Source organism: Amphiura filiformis, chromosome 4 (assembly GCF_039555335.1).
Source record: "Amphiura filiformis chromosome 4, Afil_fr2py, whole genome shotgun sequence".
Lineage (NCBI taxonomy): Eukaryota > Metazoa > Echinodermata > Ophiuroidea > Amphilepidida > Amphiuridae > Amphiura > Amphiura filiformis.
In genome coordinates, this window is record NC_092631.1 from 73740434 (window position 1) to 73768410 (window position 27977).

At 37.0% G+C, this 27977-nt stretch overlaps 1 protein-coding gene across 1 annotated transcript; it reads right to left on the bottom strand.

Annotated features, from left to right (window-relative positions):
* Positions 1 to 184: 184 nt before the first annotated feature.
* On the bottom strand, positions 185 to 27977 carry LOC140150366 (ATP-binding cassette sub-family C member 9-like). The gene is made up of 25 exons (XM_072172376.1): positions 27866 to 27977; positions 27106 to 27268; positions 26694 to 26734; positions 25801 to 26082; positions 25261 to 25380; positions 24741 to 24819; positions 24043 to 24148; positions 23310 to 23408; positions 22866 to 23043; positions 21885 to 22022; positions 20701 to 20944; positions 13535 to 13731; positions 12502 to 12665; positions 11844 to 11913; positions 11532 to 11689; positions 10679 to 10771; positions 9626 to 9728; positions 9009 to 9234; positions 8198 to 8325; positions 6887 to 6965; positions 6266 to 6374; positions 4285 to 4388; positions 2718 to 2851; positions 1519 to 1581; positions 185 to 1203 (listed from the first exon to the last, which is right to left on the bottom strand). The coding sequence occupies exons 1-25, from the start codon at positions 27965 to 27967 to the stop codon at positions 1033 to 1035; spliced, it is 3351 nt and encodes a 1116-aa protein (XP_072028477.1). The 5' UTR covers positions 27968 to 27977; the 3' UTR covers positions 185 to 1032.

Consider the following 27977-nt stretch of genomic DNA (forward strand, 5'->3'; position numbering starts at 1 on the left):
TTCCCAGATAAGATCGTGATTCTAAAAATAACACTGACTCATAAGGTTGGTTATTGTGTAATCTGGGAAATTCCAAGTTCAAAATGGCCTTGAGTGTGGTGACGTCATACAGACACCACAAGCACCGCGGCACCACGCGAAAAATGGGGCCTCAACGGGCACCTACATCACTACTTAAGTAGGCTGTGAATATTTTAGGCAGTGCTTGAAGGTGGGTCCTCGGACCAAAAAACACGTGACATTTATGGCCGCTCATTATTTACATTATCAAATTCTCTCTGTCCCCGAATTTTCAAATAGGATCGACGCCCCTGCTGGCGTCACATGGGATGCATTCGTCGATTATTTGCCGGACATTGAAGGACCGGACATGAGACGTCTGCAGGATTATTTCTAAAGTTAGCTAGTCTGGTCCAAAACTTTGCTAGTACCCTCCCGAGTACCCTATCCTAACCATAACCATAGCAAACCCTTTCTTCGTTTGTAGGATTTTGCGAACATTTGCTTCAGACTAGCAAACCTTTACTTTGGACTAGCAAACCTTATTATCAGAAAGGAACCTTGGACCTAGCGAACAGTTCCTACCTGTGTTAGAGAAGAGAAATGCTGCATTATGTACGTGCCTAATTATAAGATTTTACGAAATTGTGTTTTTGTTTCCTATTGTGTGTGGGTTTTAATGAATGAAGCCATGATCTTACATCCTTATCTGCGTTGGTAAAGGATGCAGACATGTCAGATGCATTGTCAGCTGCCTTGGATCTTTAGTTAACTTAAAATGTTACCGCTTGAACCTTTATGAATGAACCAATTACTTTATGAAGTGCATATCATTCCTTTCTTTTGAAGCATTTATAATAATGATGTGGAGATTAGTTAGCTACGCCCTCCACAGAGCGAGCATGTGTACCTTCTCAGCGTAAAGCGGTGGTGGTTTTGCATGTATCGTACCGATTTTGAGTGCAGTGTTTTACTACACCCGCATACCCGCCTCACCGTCGTGAATCGATGAAGCACAGTGTCATACAAGTTCTAAAATTGGTGTATTTTCGCTTTTACATATTTCTTTTTATCTGACAGCACTAGGGAATAGAATATACTCTTATCGTTAGCCAACAATGCTTCTGGTGTATCATTTTCGACGATTTCTCCCGACTGAAGAACAAAGATGATGTCCGAATCCATGATGGTCGACACTCGATGCTGCAAGATGAGGACACAATAAAATAAATAAATTACAACAGGTGCAGAATAATAGAGCTGATTTAAATGTCATATTTTGAATATAGAATTTGGTTCCGCCAAAATGTGACTAAGATAAACATGAATTAATGTAATTATATGTAACATTTATACTTTGGCGGTGAATTTTGGCTCCAAGTATTATCATTTTCAAATTTGGAATATTCAAAGACTTAATTTGTTACAATAAACTATTTCACTCCGGACATACAGCCAAGTTTTTATCATGCATATTTTTTTAAATAATTTCAGTGGCTTTAATTGTACACTTCTTACCGCTATTGTAATGACTGTCTGTTTGGCGAATGCTGTACTTAAAGCTTTCTGAAGAATTTGCACCTGAAAGAAGTTTAAAGTAATTTACATTTTCTTATGCAAATTAATTTGTCAAAGGCACGAAAATATACACATTTAAAAAAAATGTTACCCCATATATTGTCAGTCTTAAAGGGAAATTCAGGTGGCATATATAGAGGTCACGATACCGAAGTAGCCATAGCAGATCACTGAATCGGATTAGATCATTTTGCTGTAATCATTTTGCTATACCGATCTGAAATAGACCTTTTTCCCTCTTTCCCATCATGCACTATTCCAGGGGGGTATGAGTGTCGCAAACTACATCATCTCCCCGGGGGAGTACAGAGTTAAGTTCATTACATTCTGGAATACGGACATTTCGGCTGGTGCCTTCATCACAAAAAAAAGGAATCCCCGATAATCACGATAATGGCGCCGCGATCACTAATACCTTTCGGGGCAAAAACAACATTTTTATGCCTTATGGACATGGTGTCATCAGCCAAAAAAGTTTCCTGCTATTGAAACCTAACTTTGTATACATTTTATAGACCTAATGGTAATAAACTAATGACGGGCCACGCCGTGATATTTTGTCGGTGTCCGTTTCACTTTTTTTTTCGGATCGGAAAATAAAATGTAAACACAATCTCTTACACAGATGTTCTGCATCGCTCCGTAACTGCATCACATCGATGGCCTTTACGATAATCCGCATATATGGAATCAGTATGCCCATATTAAGACAAAATAATTGCAAAGGTATGGCAAAGACCATCGGATGCACACGATCTATGAGGTTGATGAACTACGTCATACCCCCCTGGAATAGTGCATTGTGGGATAGAGGGAAAAAGGTCTATAGAGTTGAACTGGGGTCGCGGTCAAGATTTGAGGAACACGTCAGAGGTTTGGAATGTCAGGGTGGTGGAGGCCCGGGAATGGGTACCTGGAGCATGTACTGGAGTTAAGAGACAGACGGGATGGGATGCGTTGGAGAGCGTGGTGACGTTGCATGAAGTCTGGCTACTCGCGACTGGGGATGGAGTGAAATGGAAGATTGATAACGAGATCTTCCTTCTGCAGTGGAGTGAAAAGACTAGAGATAGAGGTACTGGAAGAACTTATACCCAACGGATTAAACTAGTGAGCATGAACACGCTTATATTACTTACTGTCTGATGATCAATAGACGATGTGGCTTCATCCATTATCAAGACCTGAGAATTTCGTAAGAAAGCACGAGCAAGGCAGAATAGCTGACGCTGACCAACGCTGAAGTTCTCCCCTCCTTCTGATACTCCGCTATCTGAAATTTACAACAGCCAAATTTATCATCATCATCATCATGCTCATCACCATCATTAACAACACCAACAATAACATCAGTTAACACCACCACCACCAACAACAACAAATATAATCCTTAGAATTCTTTAACTCTTTAAACCATGCCAAATCTAACAAAATCTAACAAAGCAAAATCACTGCCCATGCATGCATCCCATGTGATCGGATGACGTAGTCACCCTAAAGTCATAAATAAACACGGTTTCGTTCTCATTTGTCGTTGTTTCTTTCCTTTCCGATAGCCAAAAACCACTTGGAGAGTTAGGATCAATATATACATTTATAATACTCTAATTTCGTACTATTCATTTTTTTAATGGAATCCCTACTATTTTGACGAGATGAACTGTTCATTTTGATTCACTTTGACCGACAATCTTATTACGGTTCCGTTCTATTCTAACATACTATTCAAATTGACAAAAGAACTCAAATTCAATATTTGACACGATTACCCATTTCATTTTGACAATATTCTGTTATGTTCCCGTCAGGCAAGACAAACTATTCAAATTTGATCAGTTGTGTCATTTTTGACCAGAATCTATTCATTGTTAAAATGACAAGGATGAGAATATCAGATTCATAAAATAAACATAATTTTCACCAAGTTCGCCGTCGCAAAGAATAAAGAAACAAGTGGAAAAAGTGATCCTGCTCGGGAATCGAACCTACGACGTCAGGTTTACGAGACCCGTGCCTTGACCACTCGACCACGGGAGCTTCATGATTAAAGGCCCATTCAGTGATTTGCTCATCCAGACGATCTTAAAAATCATCAAAATTCAGATTTTGGTACCTTTATCATTGACATAGATGTGCTAACTTAGCCTGCTAGTGGTTCAGCTGAAAGCCAAGTATTTAAGACAAAAGTAAATAGATTTTGCATGAATCTGAAAATTTATACTGACAGTATATAAATTAGCTACATGTATATATTTGAATGGGGCTTCAACTTCGTCAATACTGCTGTTTTCTTTGTTTTTTGTCAAATTTTTCATTTCAAAAATACCAAATGACAGTTTGAATGACTTATCCTTCACTTTTAATCAATTTATAAACAATTTACACTTGCGCTGGGATCACTGAATGGGTCTTTAAGCTGGTTGAAATTCGAACCCGTATGAGGCACATGAGGTTCTGGGTTCGATTCCAGGGTGGGATCACTTTTCTTTTCTATGTTATTTTGAAGAGTTATCCAATTCATTTTGAAGAGAAATCTATCATATCCCCATCGGAATAGTTTCCCATGTCAAATTGGACAAGTTTCTATTAAAAATGTGTAGATCTCGTTTTCGCGGGTATGATAAAATTTGATCTGCATCCTGAGACTCCATTTTGATAATTGGACACTCGATATTGTGGTACGGTTACAGAGCCATACAGACTTGCCTAGACCTTTCCTCATGTCTCCGACAACATTTTTCAACTGTGCAATATCCAAAGCTTGCCATAATTCGCCGTCAGATTTAGTGCCTTCTGGATCCAAGTTGAATCTGTAACATCACAGGAGAGAATAGTACATACAAACATATTTCCACACATTTCCTATCTCCAGTTTTCTTTCTTTCTAACATTGATTATAGAATGTATCACATCAATAATAACTTTCTATCCTCCATCTTTACATTCGGAAAAACAAACCCGTGTAAGAACAAGTGGGTACATTTATATTTTAATAGATAGAATATCATATTCGGCACATTTTGAAACCTCTTTGGAACTGATGCAAGCTGTAGAGATCGTAGCAGATCAAAAGAGGTGTCAAATATCTATAGCAAGATATTGCATCTATTCATTGTTTAGTTTCAATCAATCAATTTAAGAGTTCACTAAAAGCTTATCATTTCAACATTTGACTGTGTATTTTGTGCATATTTATTATTATGTGTATAGTTTAAGTGTGTAGTTTAAGATTATGTTCAGCGCATTTATGGGGTCATTTGGCGGAATGCACTTAATACGTATGTCATTACTTCACCCGTTGTATTTGCCTTGTCTCGTGATTTGTTTGGATTGCCACGTTTGTTGGCAGTTAGATCAATCCCTCAGTCCACCGAGATCTACATGTTGATTTATACATTTTGGGCATGAAAGTTACCGTGAGTTTTCTTTAAAAAGTTTACTTCAAAATAGTCGTAATTAGTCGACTAGTCGATAGTCGTACAGACGTCGACGCACACATTGTGCCGACTTTGAAGGCACGCATACCTGCAGCAGAGACGCAGCACTACGTACTGTTAACGCGCTGTATAAGCGCGCGTTGTCACTTTGTACTTTTTTGAATATTTGGTGCCAACTAGTCAATTACACGGTTGTTTGATGTATATAGAATTGGGTTCATTATTAACTAAATGCAAACTATAGATGGCGATATTTATCTTAAATCATATTTCTTAATTTGCAAGGGGTAGGTGATCAATACTGCCTTTAAAACAGATGGAATAGGTGAACAAGCAGCAAAGAAATTTTATAAGCATATTTCATCAAAAAATAAAAGAAATTTATTGTTCGTATTAAAAGCTAGTCTCCACGGCAGCCAGTTTGGTTCCGCACCCTCCACATAAACAGTCTGCCAATGATAACGAACGAGTTCTTTTTGATTGGCTAACGGTTTTCTAACGACGTCATCCAGCTTGACGTCAAACAAAGCTTTCAATTGGTCGATCGGCTAGACGGCTACTTTATTATTCACGAGCAATTTTGACCCGCCATCTCGCCAGCTGACTGAGGTCAATCAAGTTCCCGTATGTACAGCTCTACAGCTACATACGTGTAGCCAATCAGAAACGGCGTTATAAGTGGCCATTGGCAGACTGTTTGTGTGGAGGGAGCGTAACCAAACTGGCTGCGGAGGAGACTAATTAAAAGCTTAAAAGAGTAATTTTCAGTAATTAAATAGCGCCACCAATTTTGTCATAAATAGATACATGTTATATCCAAAAAGCTTTACAAAATGCTGCAAAAGTGAATAATTTGGTATCTAGGGGAAATGTAAAGTTGAAAATGACTCAAAAGCATCTGTATACATTAGCATTATATCGCTTTTAACTGTTTAAGCCTAAAATTGGGTTGTACATGATCATGATGCTATTTTGTTTGAAAAACTAATAAATGATCACATCAAACAGCCGTGATTACTAAATTACTCGTGCAACCCTAGTCCTCAAGCTGCTTTATGCCTAAGGAGTAATTTCCGGGTGTGGCCGAATGGAAGTTTGAGTTGTGCATGTTTTTTTCTCCATACATTTTGCCAACCCAAAAAACTCTCTTTGGAATAGAAAAAAAGAATGAGAGTGAGACACAGCCAATATCCGACTGCAAAGGTAAATAAAGTAAATGCTTTTGTATGCAAAGACTAAAAGAGACGAACCTGATAGTCCCACTGAACAATACAGGGTCCTGTGGTATGATAGCCAGACGTTTGCGTAAGGTAGTCAGTGGGATGGTTCCAATATCTTCATCATCGATCAGTATGCGACCTACAACATTACATCGAATTTGATCAATTTCAATTCTAGATACGAGTTTTACCGGATTATGGTATAATTACGATTTTCTTGTCTACACGACCGACATTATCTGACATCATGTGTCATTTATATGACATTGGACGCCTTTGAGTGTGATACGAGATTATACGGCATGAGTCATTAAAAATACCGACCGAGTCGAAGGCGAGTGCGGTTTATTCTCGTATCACACGAAAATAAGCTATCCAATATTATTATTATTATTATTATTATTATTATTATTATTATTATTATTATTATTATTATTATTATTATTATATAGCCTAAAATATAAAGCTTTTTTGATGCTTTTTGAGTGCCAAAGTATCAAAATACACATGTTGGTGCCATTTGGAAACCAGTCGTTTAGTGTAATCATTTTCATCAGGTTTGCCGGCGGTACAAAACAACAAACTATGTAACTCAATCAATTACGCCAACTTTGGTCTATAGCATTTATAGTCTATTTGATTTATACATACCTCTGTAAGTGTCAATGAGTCTGAAGAAAGCCAATGCAAGAGATGTTTTGCCACTGCCGGTGCGTCCACAAATGCCGATCTAAAGAGTGCACCGTTTTCAAAAAGGTATAAATCAACGAAGAAAAAAATCAACTTTTCTACACTCAACAGTAAACCTAAACCTTTCTCCTAACGGTAAAGTGAAAGCACATAATATAAGCCAAGTTGCGGAACAATTTCAATTAAAACATTTACCAGGTTGATCGCACTACAATTTCAATGTGGGTCCCAAAAAGCAGAAATATTGGTTATATAGTTCGTGTAATGAAATGTTGAAACATGTAGCCTTACAAGGGAGACTGGGTAATGTTACTTACAGAAGTCTAAGTGCCACGACTTGGCAAGATAATTACCTCGCCATGTCGACTTTAATATTATCAGCATTATGGTAACATGTCAAGATAAACATCACGCCAAATCGACAAAAAGGTGGATGTTGATATGGTGGGGTAAACGAACATGCCAAGTCGACTTACAGTAAGGTTAGTGTTTTTGTTAATACTGAAAACATCAAGGCCGCAGGGTCGGCAGGAGTAACCTTAATGTAAAATAGTAACCTTAATGTAATTTAATAACACAGAATATATATTCTACTTTTAATATTAATGTTTTAAGCTTTTACACCTAAATTTCCCTCGTTCTTTAAGCCCAGCCCTCTATAGAGGGCCAATTTATAGTTTAAGCTTGTTGGATATCCATATTTCGCGGTTAGTGGTTCTTTGTAGCCCTGTGGGGCAAACTAGTTAATATCCAAATTTAACGGTTAGTGGTTCTTGTTGCAATGGTTTTCTGATTAGTCTAGCGATGTCTATTTAAAGGATAGGAAGACCCTGCTTGACTCATGTGAAAGCTATATGTCTTGCCTAAACACATTATGTCTTGCCACGACCACATTCTCACACCAGCAAAGTAAGCAAAGTAAGTGGGGTAAGTGTAATCCATTAAAAAATACCCAAGAATCCATAGCGCGGTCATTGGCTTCCATGAAATTACTCGATTTCTTTAAACATATATGTTTACAATTTCACAGGAATTGTGTTTAAAAATAAACGGGAGTTTTAAATACATTGTAGCTACTACAAGGAAATGTAGCTTGTAGTATTTCAACTTTTGATCTATTCAAAGGTGAATTTAAACTTTCATAGATGTCCCTTTATCACGACGCAATGAAAAATAACAAGGGCTTTTGTTTTATTACTGTGTATGAAAGAATTTGTATTTAGTTTCCTTTAACATTTTGAGATACATCTGTAAAAATTTAGGTTGACATGCCTTTTGTCCAGGGTGAATTGTAAAGCTGACTTCATTCAACACAGTATCAGTATCTGGAGCGTAGCGCACACACATTTCCTGCGCTTTGATTTCTCCTACCGATGGCCAATGTCGTGATGGCTCTTCTCCTGCAAGAAATATAAATGTTTCAAATAATATTATCATTGTTTCTGATGAACATAAGGCCAGAAGTAGGCATATAATAGCATATAGCAATGTATAGCAGCACCATGAGAAAATATGTTATGGAAAAGATGGAGACAGAATTATGATGACAATTAGAGAATAAAGGTATTGTTTTTAGCCGCTAGTACATCTATCGTCTCATACACGAGCGACATCATTATTTTAAGTAAAACAACGAGGTGAAGTGGGGTTGTTTTAGGCCAAAAAAATGGCATTGCCCGTGTTATATGCGACGAAAGATTCACGACAGCGGCTAAAAACAATACCTTTATTCTCATTCATAAACACTTCAATTCAAACAAAAATATTAATCATACGCATACCAAATTCTAATCATATTAAATCATTTTTACAAGGAATTACCTATGGATTAGTGTCGATCAGTCTCGTTATTGCTATGCGCCTCCGATTGTTTCAAATAGCAAGTACGCGCATTACGTCGACTCGCACGAGCTGAACCGTGTTATTATATCGTATATCATGTCATATTATACGGCTAAAAACCAATCATATTGCAGGAACTTTCTCAAGTGTTTAAGAATGACGAACATACATTATGTATACGACAAAGATAGCGGAAATGGATGAGGAAAAATAATAAGTTCAGAACTTTTACAAGTATTACCTTCTGATGATTCTGTTGGTAAATCAGTGTAAAATTTAACCCGTTCTACTGCATTCATTTGCATTTCCAAATTTGCCACTAATTTTGTTAATAGATTAAGAAAGTACGCTGTTTGAAGAGCATAAGCGATCGCTAAACCGACGTAACCTGGTGCTAGATACCCAACTGATGCCGTTGTTACTGTGATAATTCCGCTAAAAAGTACAGCAATGGCACCCAAGAAGTCCTGTATGTAAGAATTAAACATTACGTAGAATATTTACCTTCATATCATTTCAATAATTATAACGTTAAAGCTATGGTAAAACAATAGCGTCATTTCTAGTGTGGATCGGAGAACTTCAGTAACAGAAACATAACGCCCGGGAGAGCAGGGGTAATAGTAGTTTCGTTCCCGATTGGTGCTCCTTCGTCTTTTAACAAACGGTTTGTTTAGTGTCGAAGAACCACAAACCGGCTTGGTCGAGACTAAGGTAATAGGGGACAAGATAATGAAGGAGTAGAGAAAACATGTGTGGCGAAAGCCTAGGAAAAAGCAATTACATCAGTTAACCAGGCTCTCGAGGAGAAACGCCTTCAGGCACTTGGTTTTATAAAGATAGTAAAATGAAACGTACCAATCTTACGCCTAGCCAACGATTCATAGTCTGTAGATAAAGAAATACAGTGTTGTTGATGTCAACACGATCCATTATGGTGTTGTAAAACCGCCGTTGACATCTGAAATCGATATGAAATATAAATGCAATTGTGCAATATATTCTTCTTTCACATATCCATTCAATGCATGTGTATACCGTTAAGATTCGCCTAATGCGCTTATTGGCTCCCTTGACCATGTTGACATAACTGGCATTTTAGTAGAAATTAAAAGCACTCTGCCGTAAAACAATGCCGCCCAGCACACTTAACAGGTCGTCGCTGACTACTGCGGTCATTCCATAAACATTTAATAATAACTCAAGAGGACTTTGTAACTTGGGAGCGCACACCTTAGGCATTCCACAATTGACCTTCGCAGCCACGACATTACTGGATATTTGAATAAAAACCATTCATTATTCATTGACGTATTATCCGGTTCCTCGCTACGAGCTCGGCAAAAATCTAGAACAACGAGTGTGAGGTGTTTTGATGGCAATATCACAGATAGGCAAAACTATACCTCTTATGACCAAAGAAATAACAACATTTGAACAATTTGGAGTTTTCACCTCTGGATGGTTGAACCAAAGACTTCTCTATTGCTAAACAGGTCGACAGCTCAGTCAGTGACAGAAGTTTGTTTGTACAATAGCCGCACTGTGTAGCTGCCTTGTATTGCACTTACCTACTTCTTGCACTGAGCAGTTGAGGAATAATATTGCCAAGTCTTGTGGCAGTATAGACCATGTAGGCATAAACGGTGGCTTACTTATAAATATGATATTTGTACCTGGGTGGATGTACGCCCACTCCCTCTTAAAATGTGGAAAAGAAAAGAATGAGACAAAACATGGATATCCTGTAACCCCGTGAATTTACAACAAAAAACATTCTGACTCAATGGATGCGGCCCTTCGGGATACCCCCTCCCCAGAATGGCCAGTTTTTTTGGCCACTAAGACACAATATGGTCCGACCAATCTGTCTAGCTAAAAATGCACTCTATTATCATGTAACACACTCACCTGTAAGCTCGGATAGTTTGTAATCCTCCCAGAGTTTCAGAAAAGTGTGAAAACACAGGACTCTTTGTTACACTATCTAGACGTTGTAACTCTCTATACAATAAGGAAATGAAGAGACACCAGAGATATTCCATTTTATTTATTTATACATAGTATTTGACAGCGGGACAAGTAAGGTCATACCCGGTGCAAATGGGCACCACGGCGTGGCTTGAAAACGGAAGCCCCGGGAATTTGAAGCGTATCATTAATTGTCACATAATTTAAGTAAAACACGCCATGAAGGAAAACCTAAACTGGCGGATAAAAAAAAGGGGGCAGGGGCGTAGCAATAGGGTTGACAGTGTGGACGAAGGCCATGGGCCCCGAAGGTTTAGGGACCCGAGCAAAGCGAAAATGAAATAAGGGCTGATAAAGGAGATGTTAAAAGGGCCCCGCACTGCTCCTTGTCTATGGGCCCGAGGGTCTTGCTATGCCCCTGAAAGGGGGTAGGTGGCCTTCACTGGTCTCCCAACCCTCTGCAAACGAACACGGAATGGTCGTGTTTATACAAACTCAGGATCTGTGGTCGAATTTACTGACTTTTAGTTCAATGCAAATGTCCGAGTCTACTTGTCAATATTTATTAAAAATGAGAGTTCATAAATATTAACTGACCTTTTCGGTAAATCCCATAAGCCTTTGCGAGTACACCTGAAAACTCGTCATTTGACGTCACGTCGATCCGCACATTATTTATCGAACATCGTTACTGCGCATTGCAAGTCGGCATGACGTCAAATGACGAATTCTCAGGTGTACTCGCAAAGGCTTAAGGGATTCACTGAAAAGGTCAATTATACAAGTACCATACCTTGATGACGCTATAAATATCCCTTGTAAATAGTAGCATAATATCCCGATAGGAATGATAACTAGTAGAAAATACGGTGATATGACGACATTGACAATGACAGCTGCTAGACACGACATCGTGAAAAATAAGGTACTATCTATGGTAGTCATGAGTTGCTGGGGAGAATAAAAGGAATAGTTGATAAACAATTTTATGAACCCACTCATTCACTTCACATGACAACCCGACGCGCGATTTATCCGACATAATTTTTCAAGTACATCTTTTACACACTGCCACAAATGGTATACTTAAGATAAATGCACTTACGGAATCTATAACCTGAGTATCTGCAGAAAAGCGATTGAGGATTCGCCCAAGCGGTGTGATGTCAAAAAACCTATAAGAATATGAATAATGGTACATATTTCGTTTGCATAATGAATTCCAAAGGGCACCTTGATCATGTAAAGATAAAGATAGAGAATGCATTTTTTAAATTTTAAAGATATTCAAAATAGACATAGTAGTCTCCATCGGAATTTCACCTGAACTACACCTAATTTAGTTCTTCACTTTCTGTTCTGTTATAATATTATCCACAACACTCCTGTTTCTGATTGCACGAGGGCCCTATTATGTCTACCGTAATCTGCGCAATGAAAATATCTTTGCCGTCGGTATATACCGCCTTCATAAAGAACGCCTTCAATGAAAAAAATTGAACCAAATAACGGTTAAGGGGATTATCTCCTAAACTGAGCATTTTTGTCCAAGTTTGGCCTCACAAATGGATTCATTGCCATTCTAAGTATGTACATCTTTATATAATTTAACAATTTAGCAGTTTCGATTTCGATTCCAGGGTGAACCTTTTAAAACCGAATCTGCACCTTAATCACAAAAAAGCACAGATAATTTCTTGCCACGTGACTACTATTATTACGACTGATGTCTTCAAGAAGACTAATGTTTCACGTATACGTACCTCATTGGTGATTGCATTATTTTGCCCAACATGTCAAGGTATATAATACGTGCAGCGTGGATTACTCCGATAATAAGAGAGACGAATGCGATGAAATCGGATAAAATTGCAGAAAAACACAAGCTTGTGTATACTCCGACGTAATAACTCACGGGCTCTGTGGACTTCGAAGTTTGATACAGACTTTAAATGTTTCGGTAGCAAATGCGCGAATGGTACGTGGATTAGTAAACATCTCAAAAAAGTAACTACCCCCCTTAAATAATGGCCATTATTCCAAAAGGGGCTATTGTATTTCAAATCTGTAAAATGCGTTGGAAGCAAAATTTATTTCTGCACATTTTGTAGTAATTGACTAAATATTGACGTCACAGCGTACATTTAAATCAATGTAGCCCAAGATCTGAAAGTTGCAGTAAATTCTATTGATTTTGCATTCAGTGTAATGGAAGGAAATCTGTGTAATGATATCTGAGTGTTTTTGTATTATAAAAATTTGTGTGTAAGTGAAACTTTCAAATCTGGACCTCACTACATTAAATTGACCGATGTTTTATTGTTTTCTGGGCTATCGTATCAAATGAGGTGTCAAAATGCGAAGATATAAATTCTGCTTCCAACGCATTTAACGGATTTGCAATACAATAGCCCCTTTTTGAATAATGGCCATTATTTAAGGGGGTTAGTTACTTTTTTTGAGATGTTTATAATTTACATATGCAAACCCGTTGTACTTACTATAAACTGAATACATTCAGTGTTTTTAAATTGAAGACAAATCAGTCCGTGTATATATTTCATTTATTATACTATGAGATCAGGTGGATAATTCAAAATTTTTCTATTATTATACTATTTAATCAGCAAACAATTATTTGCTCACTTTTCTAATATTTCTTTATTTATACCCACTATTTTCTCACTTAAAAGTTAGTTTTCCATGAAACTGTGTACTTGGTATTTTCAAACTGAAAATTGTTTTAAAATTAATGCGAAAGAAATGACATTTTGTCTCTAAAATAAAGTTACTTACGTTTGAAAGACCATCTTCAGCCCATGAAACGAGCCAGAAATTTGCACCAATTACAAAGGACGGGTAACAGATAAAGAATAATATGAAGGTTACCATTGTCCATCCAAAGGAGGAGGAGTAATACCAATAAACCTGATAGGAAACGGAACCACGCTCTATTTCTTCTTCGTCAAGTAGACGAGCTTCGTCATTTGCTTCTGGAGGTGAATAGGAAAATTACGGATTTTTTTTTAATTACTTGAATTACTAGTTTATTATTCTCTCCATATAACACAAGTAAAATAGATGAGGTTTTACTTGATACCTTGATTTAATTAATCTATAACTTGTCAGGGAACTTGTCACATTAAGAAAGTTTAGGTTCATCACCACTAATTATGTATTGCACGTGTTTCAATGGGAAAATGGCTTATTTCGGGTGGAATTTTCACATATTCAGAACTCTTCACAGTTAAATGCCACTAATATCAGGTGAAACTATATGATTTGGATGCCAAATGATCAAAAACTCCAGATAGGTTGACCTGAGACTTTTCTTGTTTTAACGCACTGAACCGTAAACACCTTAAAATGACAGTGCGCCCTCGAAGCTGAAAGTTACAATATGGTAGGGCGAATATTTACTAAAAACCGAAGCCGTGCGTAATTTTGGTATTATTACAACAAAAATGTCATATAATGAGAGAATGTATGCCATTTTGAAGCATCAAACCCTAAAAAGTACTTTTTTGGCTATATAACTTGATCAATTTCAGCGATTTTAAAGCAGTCTTTTCAGATGCCATGCCAAATAGTTACTCGTCGAATTTCCATGTATCGCCCAGGCTTAATAGTGGTGTATAACCTTTAGGGTCAGTATAGAGTTTTGCACGGTCTTGTTGCTTTTGTGACTAACGCAATTGATACAGGTTTGCATAAATATGCCATAGCGACCAGGGGCTATTTTAGGCGGTAAAAGTCACTGCACGTTGGCAAGACAGTGCAGTTACATTTGTCGCAGTGGGCATTAGAGAGGGGGTGGTAGCCACCCCCCCCCGAGTTCAGAGATTTTTATTTAAAACCACGCGTTCAAAGCACTCATTTTGATGATACATTTGTGACCTCACGTAGACTTCTTTTAAACATGGGAGATATAGGCTGACCAGGCAGATGAGGCAAGGGAAAATTTTCAAATGGTCTCGCTAATTGACTACTATAATTACTTCACCAGAACAAATTTGCAATCTTAATGCTAAAATGGTCTTAAAAGAGGATTCCTTGAGCATTTTTAAAAATTCAAATATTTCAGAAATGTAAATTTTTATGACCATATTCGGAATCAGCATAAAGCAAAAGTTTTTCCATATTTAAAGCGAATTTTTGCCATAAATGAGTATATAAGAAGAGATCCAGATCCACTGAACTGTGCTTTTTGTCAATTTGTTCCCGATATTGAGCCAGAGGGGCTATCAAGTTCCCTAATTATCAGGCCTACATGCCATTACATAGGTTGCGCGTGTGCATAGGTTGCGCGCGTGACCTACTTTTTCACATGCCGCAGTGTTGAGAAAATATTTGTGCCGGTTATATCCCAAACACCCACAGAGGTGATAGTTTACAGCGAGTTTTGTAATTATTACTTGATTTTGATATGTAAGTAATACGATAAAGTCGTCATAGGCAGTAATGTTTTTGTATTAAAAGAAATAAAAAAAATAATTATTTAAGTAATAGAAATACTATTTGGAAATTGCAGCAAGATTTGCAGATGTTTTTATTTGAACAGTACCAGTTCACCAGTTTTGCTAGTTTTCCTAATCTTTGGGCTAAATTAATAGCACCATGAAGGTCATTATATCATTTTATACTGACAGCTTCGGATGTACTTTACAGCTTGTATGTGCATTGTGTCCAGTGTGTACATAGGCTATTTACTTTTCAAATCTTGTGACAAATTGTGCTTGCTGATGCTTGTATAAGGTATTATAGACAAATTATTAGAATTCATGTGCACCAGTAGAAATGGCCCAGGTTGTATAAAATAAATAAACATATGAATGAATATTTTATTCCCTGGATTATTTTTGTTGGGACAAAATAATGATATAGTTTGACGCTTTGAAATACAGTTATGTTAATCATAATAAAGTTACAAAGTTAAAAAATGATATCGAAATATTGTAAAATCAAATTTTTCCCCTCATAAGTTGTATCAAAACCAACATATTGAGGAAATTGATATGACAGATTTTTAAACTTTGATATGGAAAGATACCCCAGCCCTGTTGTCTCACCAGAGAAGATGAGCAGAAGTCTTTCTATCTGATGATAAAAAACCTCTAGGTATGATTACGAAAATGTTTTAAATAACTATTATCTACAAAAGTTTTATAACAATGTTTTATATAAAATGTTAACATAAAACGTCTTCTGTTATGATGTGAAGGGTTAATATAAAAACAGGGAAAATCTGTTCCAACTGACCAGCAGAGAACAAAGGATAAGCAATAGATCAGATTAAAATCAGGGAAAATATGACACAACCTCCAATGGGGGAATAACAAACGTATAAACGTATAAAGTTAAAAACTCTTTTAACTTTGTTTATACGTTTTGTGTTATTCCTATTGGAAATCGATGTTGTGTCATATTGTCCCTGTTTATAATTGTGAAGACTTACTCCTTCTTTCATTTCTCTTGACAGTTTTTCATTTGCCCGCCCTATTACTTTTAAAGGAATTTTTATTGACTCTCGTCCAGGGGCGTATGATTATACCGGGCGCCGGGCCACCATGTTATTTCGATTTTAACGCTAATGGGTTAAAATTAAAACAATTCATGCCTCAAACCGGAACATACAATTTAATTTCGTTCTATTCATTTTTTTTAATAACGTCGCTGCTCATTTATATTTAATCTCGTAACTATTCGTTTTGATTATGTACTGCTCATTTTGAGGTATATCATCAAAATGAATAGTTTCCGTTTTATTTTAACAAGTAACTACACCAGGCACAAAAAGAAACTCGTCAGTTATATTCATCCTTGCTGTTCAATAACTTGATAATTTTTGATTATTCTGAAATATACATTTTGTTCATTGGACTTTTCTTTCTCATTTGACACCCTGTGCGTGAACATGGTGCAAGAATTGTCCAAGATATGCGCCTTCAAACTCTCAAACCCAAAAATGAAAAGTTGCAATTTTAACGATTCAATTGTGCCTGTTACACTGTGTGCTTTATTGATTGGCCCGTGGTGCTTGTGTGCAATACAACGATGCGTTCCCGTTGAAAATAGTTGAAAATGCAACTTTTGATTTTGGGGTTTGAGGCTTTGGAGGCGCATATCTTAGTCAATTCTTGTTCGTTTTTCACGAACAGGGTGTCAAATGAGAAAGCAAAGTCCAATTAACAAAATGTATATTTCAGAATAATCCAAAATTATCAAGTTATGGAACAGCAAGGATGAATATAACTGACGAGTTTCTTTTTGTGCCTGGTGTATTCAAATTGACAAGATCTCCAACTCGTTATTTGACAAGATTACTCATTTCGTTTTGACAATATTTTGTTATGTGGTCGTGTGTCCTGAACTCGCCACCCTTAGCGTTACATGACAAATATAATGGATTTTTACACCAACCGGGTTTCTAATTAGATTATCTTGACAATCACCAACCTTAAACTAGCAAAAGTATACATTTTTGGAAAGCTGAAGGCATAAGCAATTCCAATATATATATTTTAACTCATTATACAGGGTGACCTGCAAGTTATACAGGGTGGAATGAAAAAGATTTTGATAAAAAATGGGTCACTCAATGCATTGCTTATTACCAACTTACAGTAATAAACTGGAAGTAAACAACATTCATTTGGTTAGAGGATATGGAGGGCCAACTGACTTTGGAAGAAACCAAAATCACAGCTGTTTGGTAATCTCGGAATATAGGGTGTCCCGAAGTATGTTCGATTTTTTACAATTCAACATATTTTGAACCTAAACATTTTCCCCTAACCCATACAGAAAAAATATGTCCATATTTAGATTCCTCGTCAAATTTCCTTCAGAAAATCTATACTTTGACTATGATAGGATAAGTAATTAAAATTTTACAGTAACTTTTAGATTTTGAAGACATCTGCATTATTTAATACAGTGTTTAATATGACAACGGGTAGTTTTGTATGGAAAAGTTTGTATTTTCTAGACTAAAGCAATCATAAATTATTAAAAACAATTAGTAGAATTGTTTAGCTGTAAGGCCATGAGGGTTTTATATGCTAAATAGAGTCCAAATCCAATTTACAACCTTTACAGAAGCAGATTACGCACTAAAAATATCAATCCCATAGAGTTTGTGTGTACCACATCCCCCACCACCACATCCCCCACCACCGCCACCCTGCCCATTCCGAATTCTATGAAGCACAGTGTTAGTATTAAACAAGTTCAAGTATTTCTTTTTACAGGGTTGAAAGTGCATTTTATTTAGCAATAAAATGAGACCACAAGCATGACAATACCTTCTTGCTTGACAGAGATATCGTCATTTGTTTTGAGTCGACTTTGGCAAAATGTAACGTCGCCACCTTTTTTTGGTGGCGAGCTCAAGACACACGACCATGTCCCTCTCTGAGAAGATAAACTACTCAAACTTGATAAGTTGACAAGAATCTGTGCTGAGGCCTGTGGATCAACGTCTGGGCGTTGTGCCTTTGCGTAGCGCACTATAAATCACTGGGTTTTTTTTAATAATAAAGGAGATAATCCGTGTACCCAAGCGAGACTGACTACAATTTGGGGAAGGCGATAATATTTTGTGCCGGTCTTATTATAGTATGAATACCTTCCTCGACTCAGTACTTTAGATTTTGTTTTTTACTGAATCTCTAAATGTAATTATGAAAAATATATAAAAGTATACACTTTTAGAAAGGAACTGATGCTAGGAATCCAACTAGCATAACAGAATGAGCAGTTTTTGAGAAAATCTCAAAATTAGATTTTACTTGACTGACTCGAGGAAGGTATACGGACAATATGACATTTTCGCGCGAAGCGCGTGAAAAATGTTCAATTGCAGACCAGTGCAATTGTGCAATAAAACTTGACGTTTTATGGCCGCTGTAGCGTTGGGTGTCGAGAGATGTATAAAACCAGTGGGGAATATGTCTTTTGTTTAAAAGTGTACATGATGTAATATTTTTGTCCTATTTTTTATTGTCATTGTCAATTTGTTATTGCCATACGATGGAGTATATATTATGTTTTATAAAAAGTTACACCTCGATAAAATTAACATGCACACAGGTGTATACAATGTCATAAAATTGCAATTTCTGTAAAATGTTTATCAGAAATGTTTTTTAATACCTAGCTGCAGCTCGATAAAGTACACAGCTGGTTTACTGATATCAAGTTAACCAAACGGTATTATGCTTAAAAATGTACAGCTCGATAAAAGTAATATGCACACATGTGTTTATAACGTCATAAAATTATAATCTCTGTAAAATGTTTATCAGAATGTTTTTAATACTTAGCTGCAGCTCGATAAAGTACACAGCTGGTTTACTGATATCAAGTTAACCAAACGGTATTATGCTTTAAAATGTTAATTATAGTACAAAAACACACACAAACTCTGCATAGTTGTCCGGGGCAAGAAATAAAATCGGCGCTCCTACCCCCCTACCCCCCACCACCACCACCACCCGAGAATATCTTAGACCCCCATTCGTGAAACAATTGCGCGCGGAGCGCACGAAATTTTGGACAAATGAGGCCTACCACTAATTAATTTTGGTTACTAATAGTTGAATATCGGTCTTAAAATGTTCTTTCAATTGATTTTGTGTTGAAATGCGCGCAATTTTGGACTTTCATCGCTTGGAGGGGCGCAGAATCGATGCTGAATCGGTCAATTTGGCGCCCTCCTAAGGGTGGCGCCCGGGGCACGTTGCCCCCCCTGCCGCCCTAGCACTGCCGAAGCCTGCGATTTCTTGAAATATCATACAGTCACGTACATTCTCAAAATGTGATTGCAAATTGCAAACATTCGGCAAAGTTGCAAACAAATTTTATTACAAAAAAATTAAACACATTTTTTATGAACTACTATATACATGATATACTGCTTAACAGCGTACAGACAAATCGCCCTTCTATGCGTATGTATACGCCCAGCGGGATTAAATTAGCGAGCGCGATTCGAATCTGCCGCTGCAAGTCTTAAAAGGGGTTTCCTTGAACATGGTCAGAGGATTTTGTACCTCTTTCACACCAATTAAAGGAAATTTTGGTCATAAATCACGCAACGCAACACGGCACGATCGAATCGGCCCTAATGAATATTCGAGAACTCACATCATACAATGCACGGGGACTTTGACTGGTTGTACGCGGTCTGTTGCTCTTTCGTCTGTGCTCTCGCCCCATTGTGTGTATTAGGGGTGGGCAGCGTTTTGGCCCGTTCTACCGGGTCAATTTTGCGCGGAGCACGAGAAAACTTTCCATTTTAACCCCAAATCAAGGTGATTATGTTGTGTGAAGACGGGAAAATTTGAAATATATTTACTCTATTTTGCCCCCAAATCATGATATACAATAATAATATTCTAGTTAATTTTTGCCGGTATAATTTTTTTCGCCTATATTGTGCATCTGCTCTTCCCGAGGTTTTCACCCACGAGTGGGCGAAAAATTGGGGAGAAATTGGGGCATTGCCAGCTCTGTTGTAAGGAGATACTTGCTTGAATTGTTTCTCAAAATGAATGTTTGATTGATTGCCACAAACTTGTTTTGCAGATAATTATTCTATCTCCATTAGTCTTACTTTGTAAGGAGCTTAATTTCCTAGTCATTGGTCGGGTTGAAACTTGAAACGTTTAGACATATTTTAAGCACGGATTTGTAATTCTCACTGCACGGATTTTTATTCTCACTGCACGAACGTGCAAGGAGGCACGTTAAAATAGCCCCTGTATAGCGACAAAATATAGAGACGAACAACAATGGCCCAACAAATGAATGAGCGGAGAACGAAATATGTAGCGTTGTCTTAACGTAATAAGGCACGCAATCGTTGACCTAACCCTAGGTCCCCCTTGTCACATTACCTCCCTTTGCCCAACTTGCCCCTCTGAAAAAAATCCTGGCTACTTGCTAATGAAAACACTGACCTGCAAACGTTAACGAAAAATCCGCAGATTTGGATAAGTGCTTTTCTTCCAATATTCTAGCCACCTGTTTTTCCAGCAATCTTCTCTCATTGTCTGTGTCAGTGAACAGGGCATCTTCATGAGTGCAAGATTCAGAATCAGAACGTTCGGTCTGATGAACATAGCTAAAGATGTCTGGGTGGTGGTTTTCCATGTCTTTAAGTTGACCTTGATATGATATCATGCCGTTTTCAAAGACCAATATCTGGTAAAATAAAACATTGAAAATAATTCATAACCACGTGAATATACGCGATGTGTTTAATCCAATCACAGATAATAATTTTTTATAAATGTAAATACACGGACGCAAACGCAGGTTAGTGAAAAAATATAATGACCGCGTCTCGTAACGTAGCTAGAATTTCGCTTTACAATGACCGTGTTGCGTGACGTTTTATACATTCGAACAATTTACGCGGATGCTGGTCGCCGTATTTGGACATCGCATGATTGCTCACTGGTATGATTCGTTGCTACAATCCACGAAAAAAAGGTTGACACACTTTGCCTGTCTTTTGGTATATCTTTTCCCCCGCTCCCCCAATTCAATGTTGGACCAAGCCATGTTGTCAACAGGTCCGTGAGACCCTCCAACATTGAAAGATGGGGAGTGGGGAAGGGTGAGATATAGGGGGGGGGGGGAGGCGGTACTTCATATATATTGCATGCATGTTTCGCTCGCTTCTCCCATTTTGATAGGGCACGCATTTCCATTGTTTAGTGCAAGTGTGCCAGCTATTTTTTTCCTGGATTGTAGCTGTATTTACTTACTCGGCTATTCGATTTTTACAGGGAAAACGAAAAATACAGTTAGAATTATATTTTATTTTCAAATTTAAAAGATGAAAATGTGACGTAAATGAAATTGTGACGAGTCACAAGGATAGGTACTTCTTGTGGGTTGCTACATGCATCTCTTTGTCCACATTGCAAGGGGAAAATCAATGATCATCAGACCGTTATAATTGGCGGTCAGTTCAAATCATCCTCAATTCAACGAGTGTTCAGGAATGTCCTTCCATTGTCAACGGTTGGCTATACAAATTGCAATGCTTTGTCGTCAATCACGTGAGCAGGGTTTATCAAAAGCAAACAAAAATTTTATAGACAACAATAGGATTATAGAAAGGGTAAAATCTAACCTGGTCTGCATGTGGAAGAAATCGTATCTGATGAGTTACCAAGATAACGGTGGTATTTCTTTGGACTAGCAAGCGCTTTATAGCATTTTCGAATAAATGAGCACCCACGTGTGCATCCAAAGAAGACAAGGGATCATCCTGCAAAATGAGCAAGACAGAAACATAGGATATTATCTTGTAACTGCATACGCAAAATTGCATTTTTTGGGTTTCGCGCTTTTCTTGTTCGTATTTAAAACGAGCAAGAATGCTTTCCTATGCTTTACACTGTTTTTAATGCACATGAAAGGCTTACTAAATGGGCAACACCATGAACACGTGGAGAGGTTTCTTATTTTTCGACCCAAGGTCTAAGAGCAACATTGTACAATTGATTTGTTGGGAGTGGCTTTTCTTTTCCTTACCCTTTTTTTATTCATTCTGTTTCTTTCTAGTTTTCTTTTTATACAGACCAGTATGCTTTATATATAAGCTTTAAGCTTGGCTTGAGGTATTTTGCTCGAGCTTGGTCCCATCAGGACCCAAGTGTATGTCCACCTGGATCGACTGGTTAAACAAAGAAACATACCACAAACCGCTCGCTTATTATGTATTCTGATTGTTAATGGTGACGTTATCAATATTTTTTGCAATGAAAGGCAAATTTTACCACGGTGATACATCAAGGTTATCATGGTTATAAAGGGTTTAGTAATATGATATTCGCTAATATGAAGATATCACATACATAATATATAATACAAGCGGAGCATAGCAATGCAATAATTGCGCAACAATGAAGAAGACATTATAAATTTGTGGGAAACCAAAGATGGTTGGGACAATTGCCAGATACCTCAGCAAATCGACAACCATTATCGCTGCAAAATATTGCGAGCGCGTTGCTTCCAGATAATATTTGAGCCAATGGCTGCGCTAATGCTGAGGTATCTAGCGATCGCCTTACACCGCCTATTTGAAAATAGATACATACATACATACCAATATAACCGGGAATATAACAATATCCTTGGACGAGTATACGGCTCTGGCAACACTGATCCTTTGTTTTTGTCCACCACTCAAATTGATTCCCTTTTCACCAATTTCAGTCATATCTCTACCAGGAAGGATCTCTATATCAGGAAGCAATGCACAGGCCTCCAGGACACTCTTATACCTTTGTATTCAAATAATCACATATTAATAATTAGACTAAACCAAATTAACAGCTTTGATTGGACTTTAAAAAATTAACAACTTTGATTAGACTAAAGCAAATTAACAACTTTGATTAGACTCTTCATGTGTTTCATGTGATCAGCTTTTCCCAGCTGTGTGGCATGTCCATATGGACTACATGTCTTCTAGGGCGGAGCAACTTACTTCAAAAAATTATTTAGGTTTTGTTTCGAGATGAGGGAAAGATCAATAGAAAATTGTTACCTTTCATAATCATAGGGCTGACCAAAAAGAATATTGTCCCTCAGAGATGCATTAATAAGCCAGGGCTTCTGACTTGCTAATGCCACAGTCTGCTGTCGACTAACAAGAAAACAATATGCACATAAATCGTTAATTCATTATGCCAAATGTCACTATCAGCGTGTTTATAGTGGGAGCAGATGTGCAGTACATTGCGGTATAATTTCTATCCGGTCAGATATTATCCTGAAAATTGCTCACTACATGTATAAACACTAGCCGTATTTGTATGTACCGCACATCGATATCCTTCTCAACCGAAGGATATTGGCGCGAGATATTTGCACTATAAACACACGAGGATAAATTGTGTGCGGTATTACCGGAAGTGATAGCATCTGAATGCGTAAGATGCAACTCTAAAAACGTGCTGTCCTTCATTTAACTCCTTGAACGAGTTGAAATCCACTCTTTTAGAGTGGTTTTCACTCTTTATTGCGTGGTTTTAAAGTTTACAAACACATTTCACTCTTTTTTGAGTGGTTTTGGGGAGTGAGTTTTTCACTCTTTTATATTTAGATAGTAAATTATATACCACAACCGAAACCAAACAAAGTCACGTTGACAAACCATCATAAACCGATAATAGCGCAGTATTAATTTGACTGGCATATGTTCATAAGACATAATAATATTTGTTTCATGTTATTTTTATATTACCTGCTGGATTGCAGGTAACACTCAACCATTTTACCTATTGAATTGCACACGTCCCTGTAATGATGTCATTTCACCAATCATGGCTGATATCAGTGAAGATTTGCCACTTCCTACTTCGCCAATTACCATGGTTAACTTCCCTAGAATGATGACAACAAAATTTTAAAATATATATAATAACAATAATAACACTAATAACAATACCGTAAACGTTCGCCTAATGGCGCTATGGGCTCCCTTGACATAACTGGAATTTAAGACACAAACTAAAAGTGCCTTCCCATCAAAATCCCACCAGCAAATAAGGGCACGTATCCTTAATTCTTGGTGGGATTTTTAGAGGAGGGAGCTCTCTATTTGTACATGGAATTTACCCACAAGGCAAAAGAACCCAGGTGCGCAGTTAGGCGAACGTTTACGGTAATAATCATTATGAACTATAATAGTTTAGATATTGTCAACATGGTCAAGGTAGAAATAGTCGTCAAGTAAAACCAATCTGGAAATATTACCGCGCAATCCATGGAGGTGTTGTGGTTTGTTGCTCAACCATGTCAACGTAGTTGCGAATTTTGTGAATCTTAACTTGTCAGCGTGCGACAACTGAAGCTAGACTTCAAAACTCGAGATAATAATGATGAAAATAATAATGACGACAACAATACGTATAAGAAGAAAAGAATAATGAATTTTTATAATGATGAAAATATGATCTTTCGAAGATTACTTTACCTCGTGGAATTTCGATATTAATATCTGAAATGATTGGTATGGAGCTGCGTGGATTCCAGGTAAACGACCCATATTGAACCTGGAATCAAAACATTTATGGCTCCTTTATCTGGTCCTTTATCTAGTCCTTTAACTTCAGTGTAAAGCTTTTTCTTTGTGATAACTAAATTTGAAATAATTATAATCTTGTTAATTCAAATTGCTATTGTAATGTAAGTTTATTGAGATTCCTTGCTACATGTTTGTACTGTTTTTAAGTAATTGTTTTGGGTGTTTTTTTTGTAGTATTTTACAATGTAGTATTTTTCTCAGCTTTGTATGCGGGGCAACATTTTGCAGGCTTAATGCTTTTTATTCCGAAATATTAACCATTTTCCCATTGAAAACCGTGTGACAGATAATTAGTGGCATTTAACCAAAATGCTTTAGATCTTCAAGAAAGATCCTCCCTGTCATACCTTCTTTTAGAAATTATCATACTTTGTGTCTACACATTTTTGTATGTCTTGATTTTATGTACCTTTATGGCGACATCATCTGGTATATCTGGTTGTACATCGACTGCATTGAAACTTGACTGTAACGCTCCATACGATTCTGAAATATCGTTTTGCTTCAACAAAGTTGTGTCTTTAGCTTGCTACAATATAAATTGTATGAGACATTCGTGTCAAAATAATATTGTTTTGCGTCTGGGTACTTTGCAAAAGCTGTACAATACATGCAGTTTTGTTGTATCGCTCAAATTACTGATATAGATAATAATGTCGATTTATTATACTATGACTTTTCAGCTGGTTTGAACATGAAAATGTATAGGTAATTTGTTTTAATGATCAGTGAAAGTTCTATTTCATTACTGCTACTTTGTAATAATGTAATTATTTGTAAATGTTTTGATTGTACAACCAAAACTACAAATAGATAAATATGTTTACATTTACATTGAAAGCACATTACATTGAGAGATTATTAAATCATAATGCGCTATATTAATGCTGTATTATTAACAAAAGATATTAGTGAGTACTTGCTATATTTAAGTGCTACCGGTACTTACATATTTTGCTTTCATGGAATTCGCTCTATTTTTGTCTTTTGTCTGATTTGACTGTTCCTTATCATCAATTAGGTGTTTATCGTTGAAATTAGACTCGTCCAATTCAGGTGAATTTAGGAATTTCTGTATTCGCTTCGTACTAATAGCACCGTTTACGGTAAGAAACATATTGATGGGAAATAAAAACATTGGCTGCTGAAAGATGTTGAAAAGAGCCAGTGCTGGTAAGGCGACGTCAGGTTTGAGTACAAGACCAGTGATAGCAGTGTATGATCCATACGCCTGAAATATAAAAAACAAAAGAGCAACGTAAACAATAGCAGGGACACTACCACTAATAGAATACTGTTAGAAAACACTCGTAATTACTAAAAACTCCAACAATAATTATATTTATCCAAAAAGCTTCGTGACTTTGTATTTACAAAGTTTTATCAAATGCAAACTGCTATCTCTAATGTGAAAGAGTGAACAAGAGATGATGTCACTCATTTCTCACTAATGGAGTGAAATGTCAAGAGTGAAAATTGAGTAATTATCAGGGGCGGACCCAGAAATTTTCAATAGAGGGGGCGCCGAGCCACCGCCGTTGCCGCGCCCACACAAAGTCATGCGCCGCTCTGCAGAAATACACATAGTCAGGCGCCGCTCTGCAAAAATAAGAGGGGCGCGCGTCGGGTGCGCCCCCCTCTAAATCCGCCCCTGATTATCACCCAGGAAAGAGTGAAATTATTCACTCTGTAAATAACCAATAATAGGACAGCATTTCATCATCTCAAAAGAATGAACTTTCATTCAATAGGAGTGGTCACTACATCAATATAAAGAGTGGAATTTCACTCTTTTATAATTTTACTCTAAGTAGCTCCAGATCATAATCCATTGTGACTTACTATCATTGTAACCATCAGCGGTGAGGAATCGGTCAGGATTGCTGAAATTGAGTAAAACACGTAACTTTAAGACTATATGATAACAAACCTCATGTATTTAGATGACAGATGAATAACCATTCAAGTATAAAGTCATGAGGAAAAGGCTTGATCTGACAAAAATCACAATGGTTTGCCTTTCCCCTAATTTTATAAGCCACAAAAAACACATTATCTCTAGACCGTATGCAATAAACCAACAGCAACAACAGTTGAAATCCGTGGCAGCTTTGTCGGTTAGATAACAGTTCTGAGATGACCGAGGGACAGGTCTCTAAATCGATTCCAATATCGTATCATTATCGGGATTTTAGTTTCAATTTTAGGCGAGTTCAATTGAACAGAAATCAATTTAACAGAATAAAACTTTTACCCGAAGCAGTGAAGAATGAATTGATATTGCGCATCGAGTTGACTTCAAGTTTGCGCACATTCTTGATCATTTTGTAGAAAATGTCCTGCCATCCTAAAAGCTTAATAAGTTTCATTCCTTGCAGGACTTCGTTGCATCTTTTCAGACGCTGATCGCCATAATTCTGTGGTATTAAATCAAATGTCAACATGGTAAATAAAATATCGTAAAAATTGTGTCAGTTTGATTGACTATAAATACTTGCTCAAGGCCTTATTATTATTCGTTTAATCGGGGGAGGGGTAGCTAAGGGACGGGGGATGTGCCGGGCGTCGTGTTGGAGGGCGCGTCAAATCGCCCAATTTTTGAATAGCATTGAACCACTTGATTATGACCAAATTAGTAATATTTGTTCAAACTTTTTACGTCGCTGCGCAAGTTATTTCATGCAAAAAACTATAAGGAAATAAGCGATTTGTACCTTAAAAAAAGGGGGACGACATTCGCATAACCTAGCTACATGTACGCCCCTACGTGTTTGCTCCTTCAATTATTCAATCTATCTCCGAACTCCGATTAATTTCTTTTCACTGCAACATATAACGAATATTTATAATAACAATGGCCAATTATTGCGCCTGAACTCTCAAAACTAATTATCTGGTTTTAATCTTCAAAAATTCACTCCCCTTGTAAATTATTTTGGATCTTTTATTTACTGGTTTTATCATACACTCAAAAAAGTATTCCTTACATATTAGTGATGCATAAACATACTCACCAGTGCTTGTTTTTCATGTATGCTCATACAGCGAGCAATTAAAAATTGAGCGGAAATAGTAATGACAAAAATGCTAGCCCCTAATGTCGATGAAAGGCCCATCTTAAAATAT

Excerpts from the sequence above, each read along its gene's own strand:
- LOC140150366 (XM_072172376.1), bottom strand. The coding sequence starts at position 27,967 with ATGGGCCTTTCATCGACATTAGGGGCTAGCATTTTTGTCATTACTATT. Across the intron at positions 11,690-11,843 it reads ATACTCAGGTTATAGATTCC|CAACTCATGACTACCATAGA; the intron begins GTAAGTGCATTT and ends TATTCTCCCCAG. Across the intron at positions 6,966-8,197 it reads CAATTCACCCTGGACAAAAG|ATCGGCATTTGTGGACGCAC; the intron begins GCATGTCAACCT and ends TGCACTCTTTAG.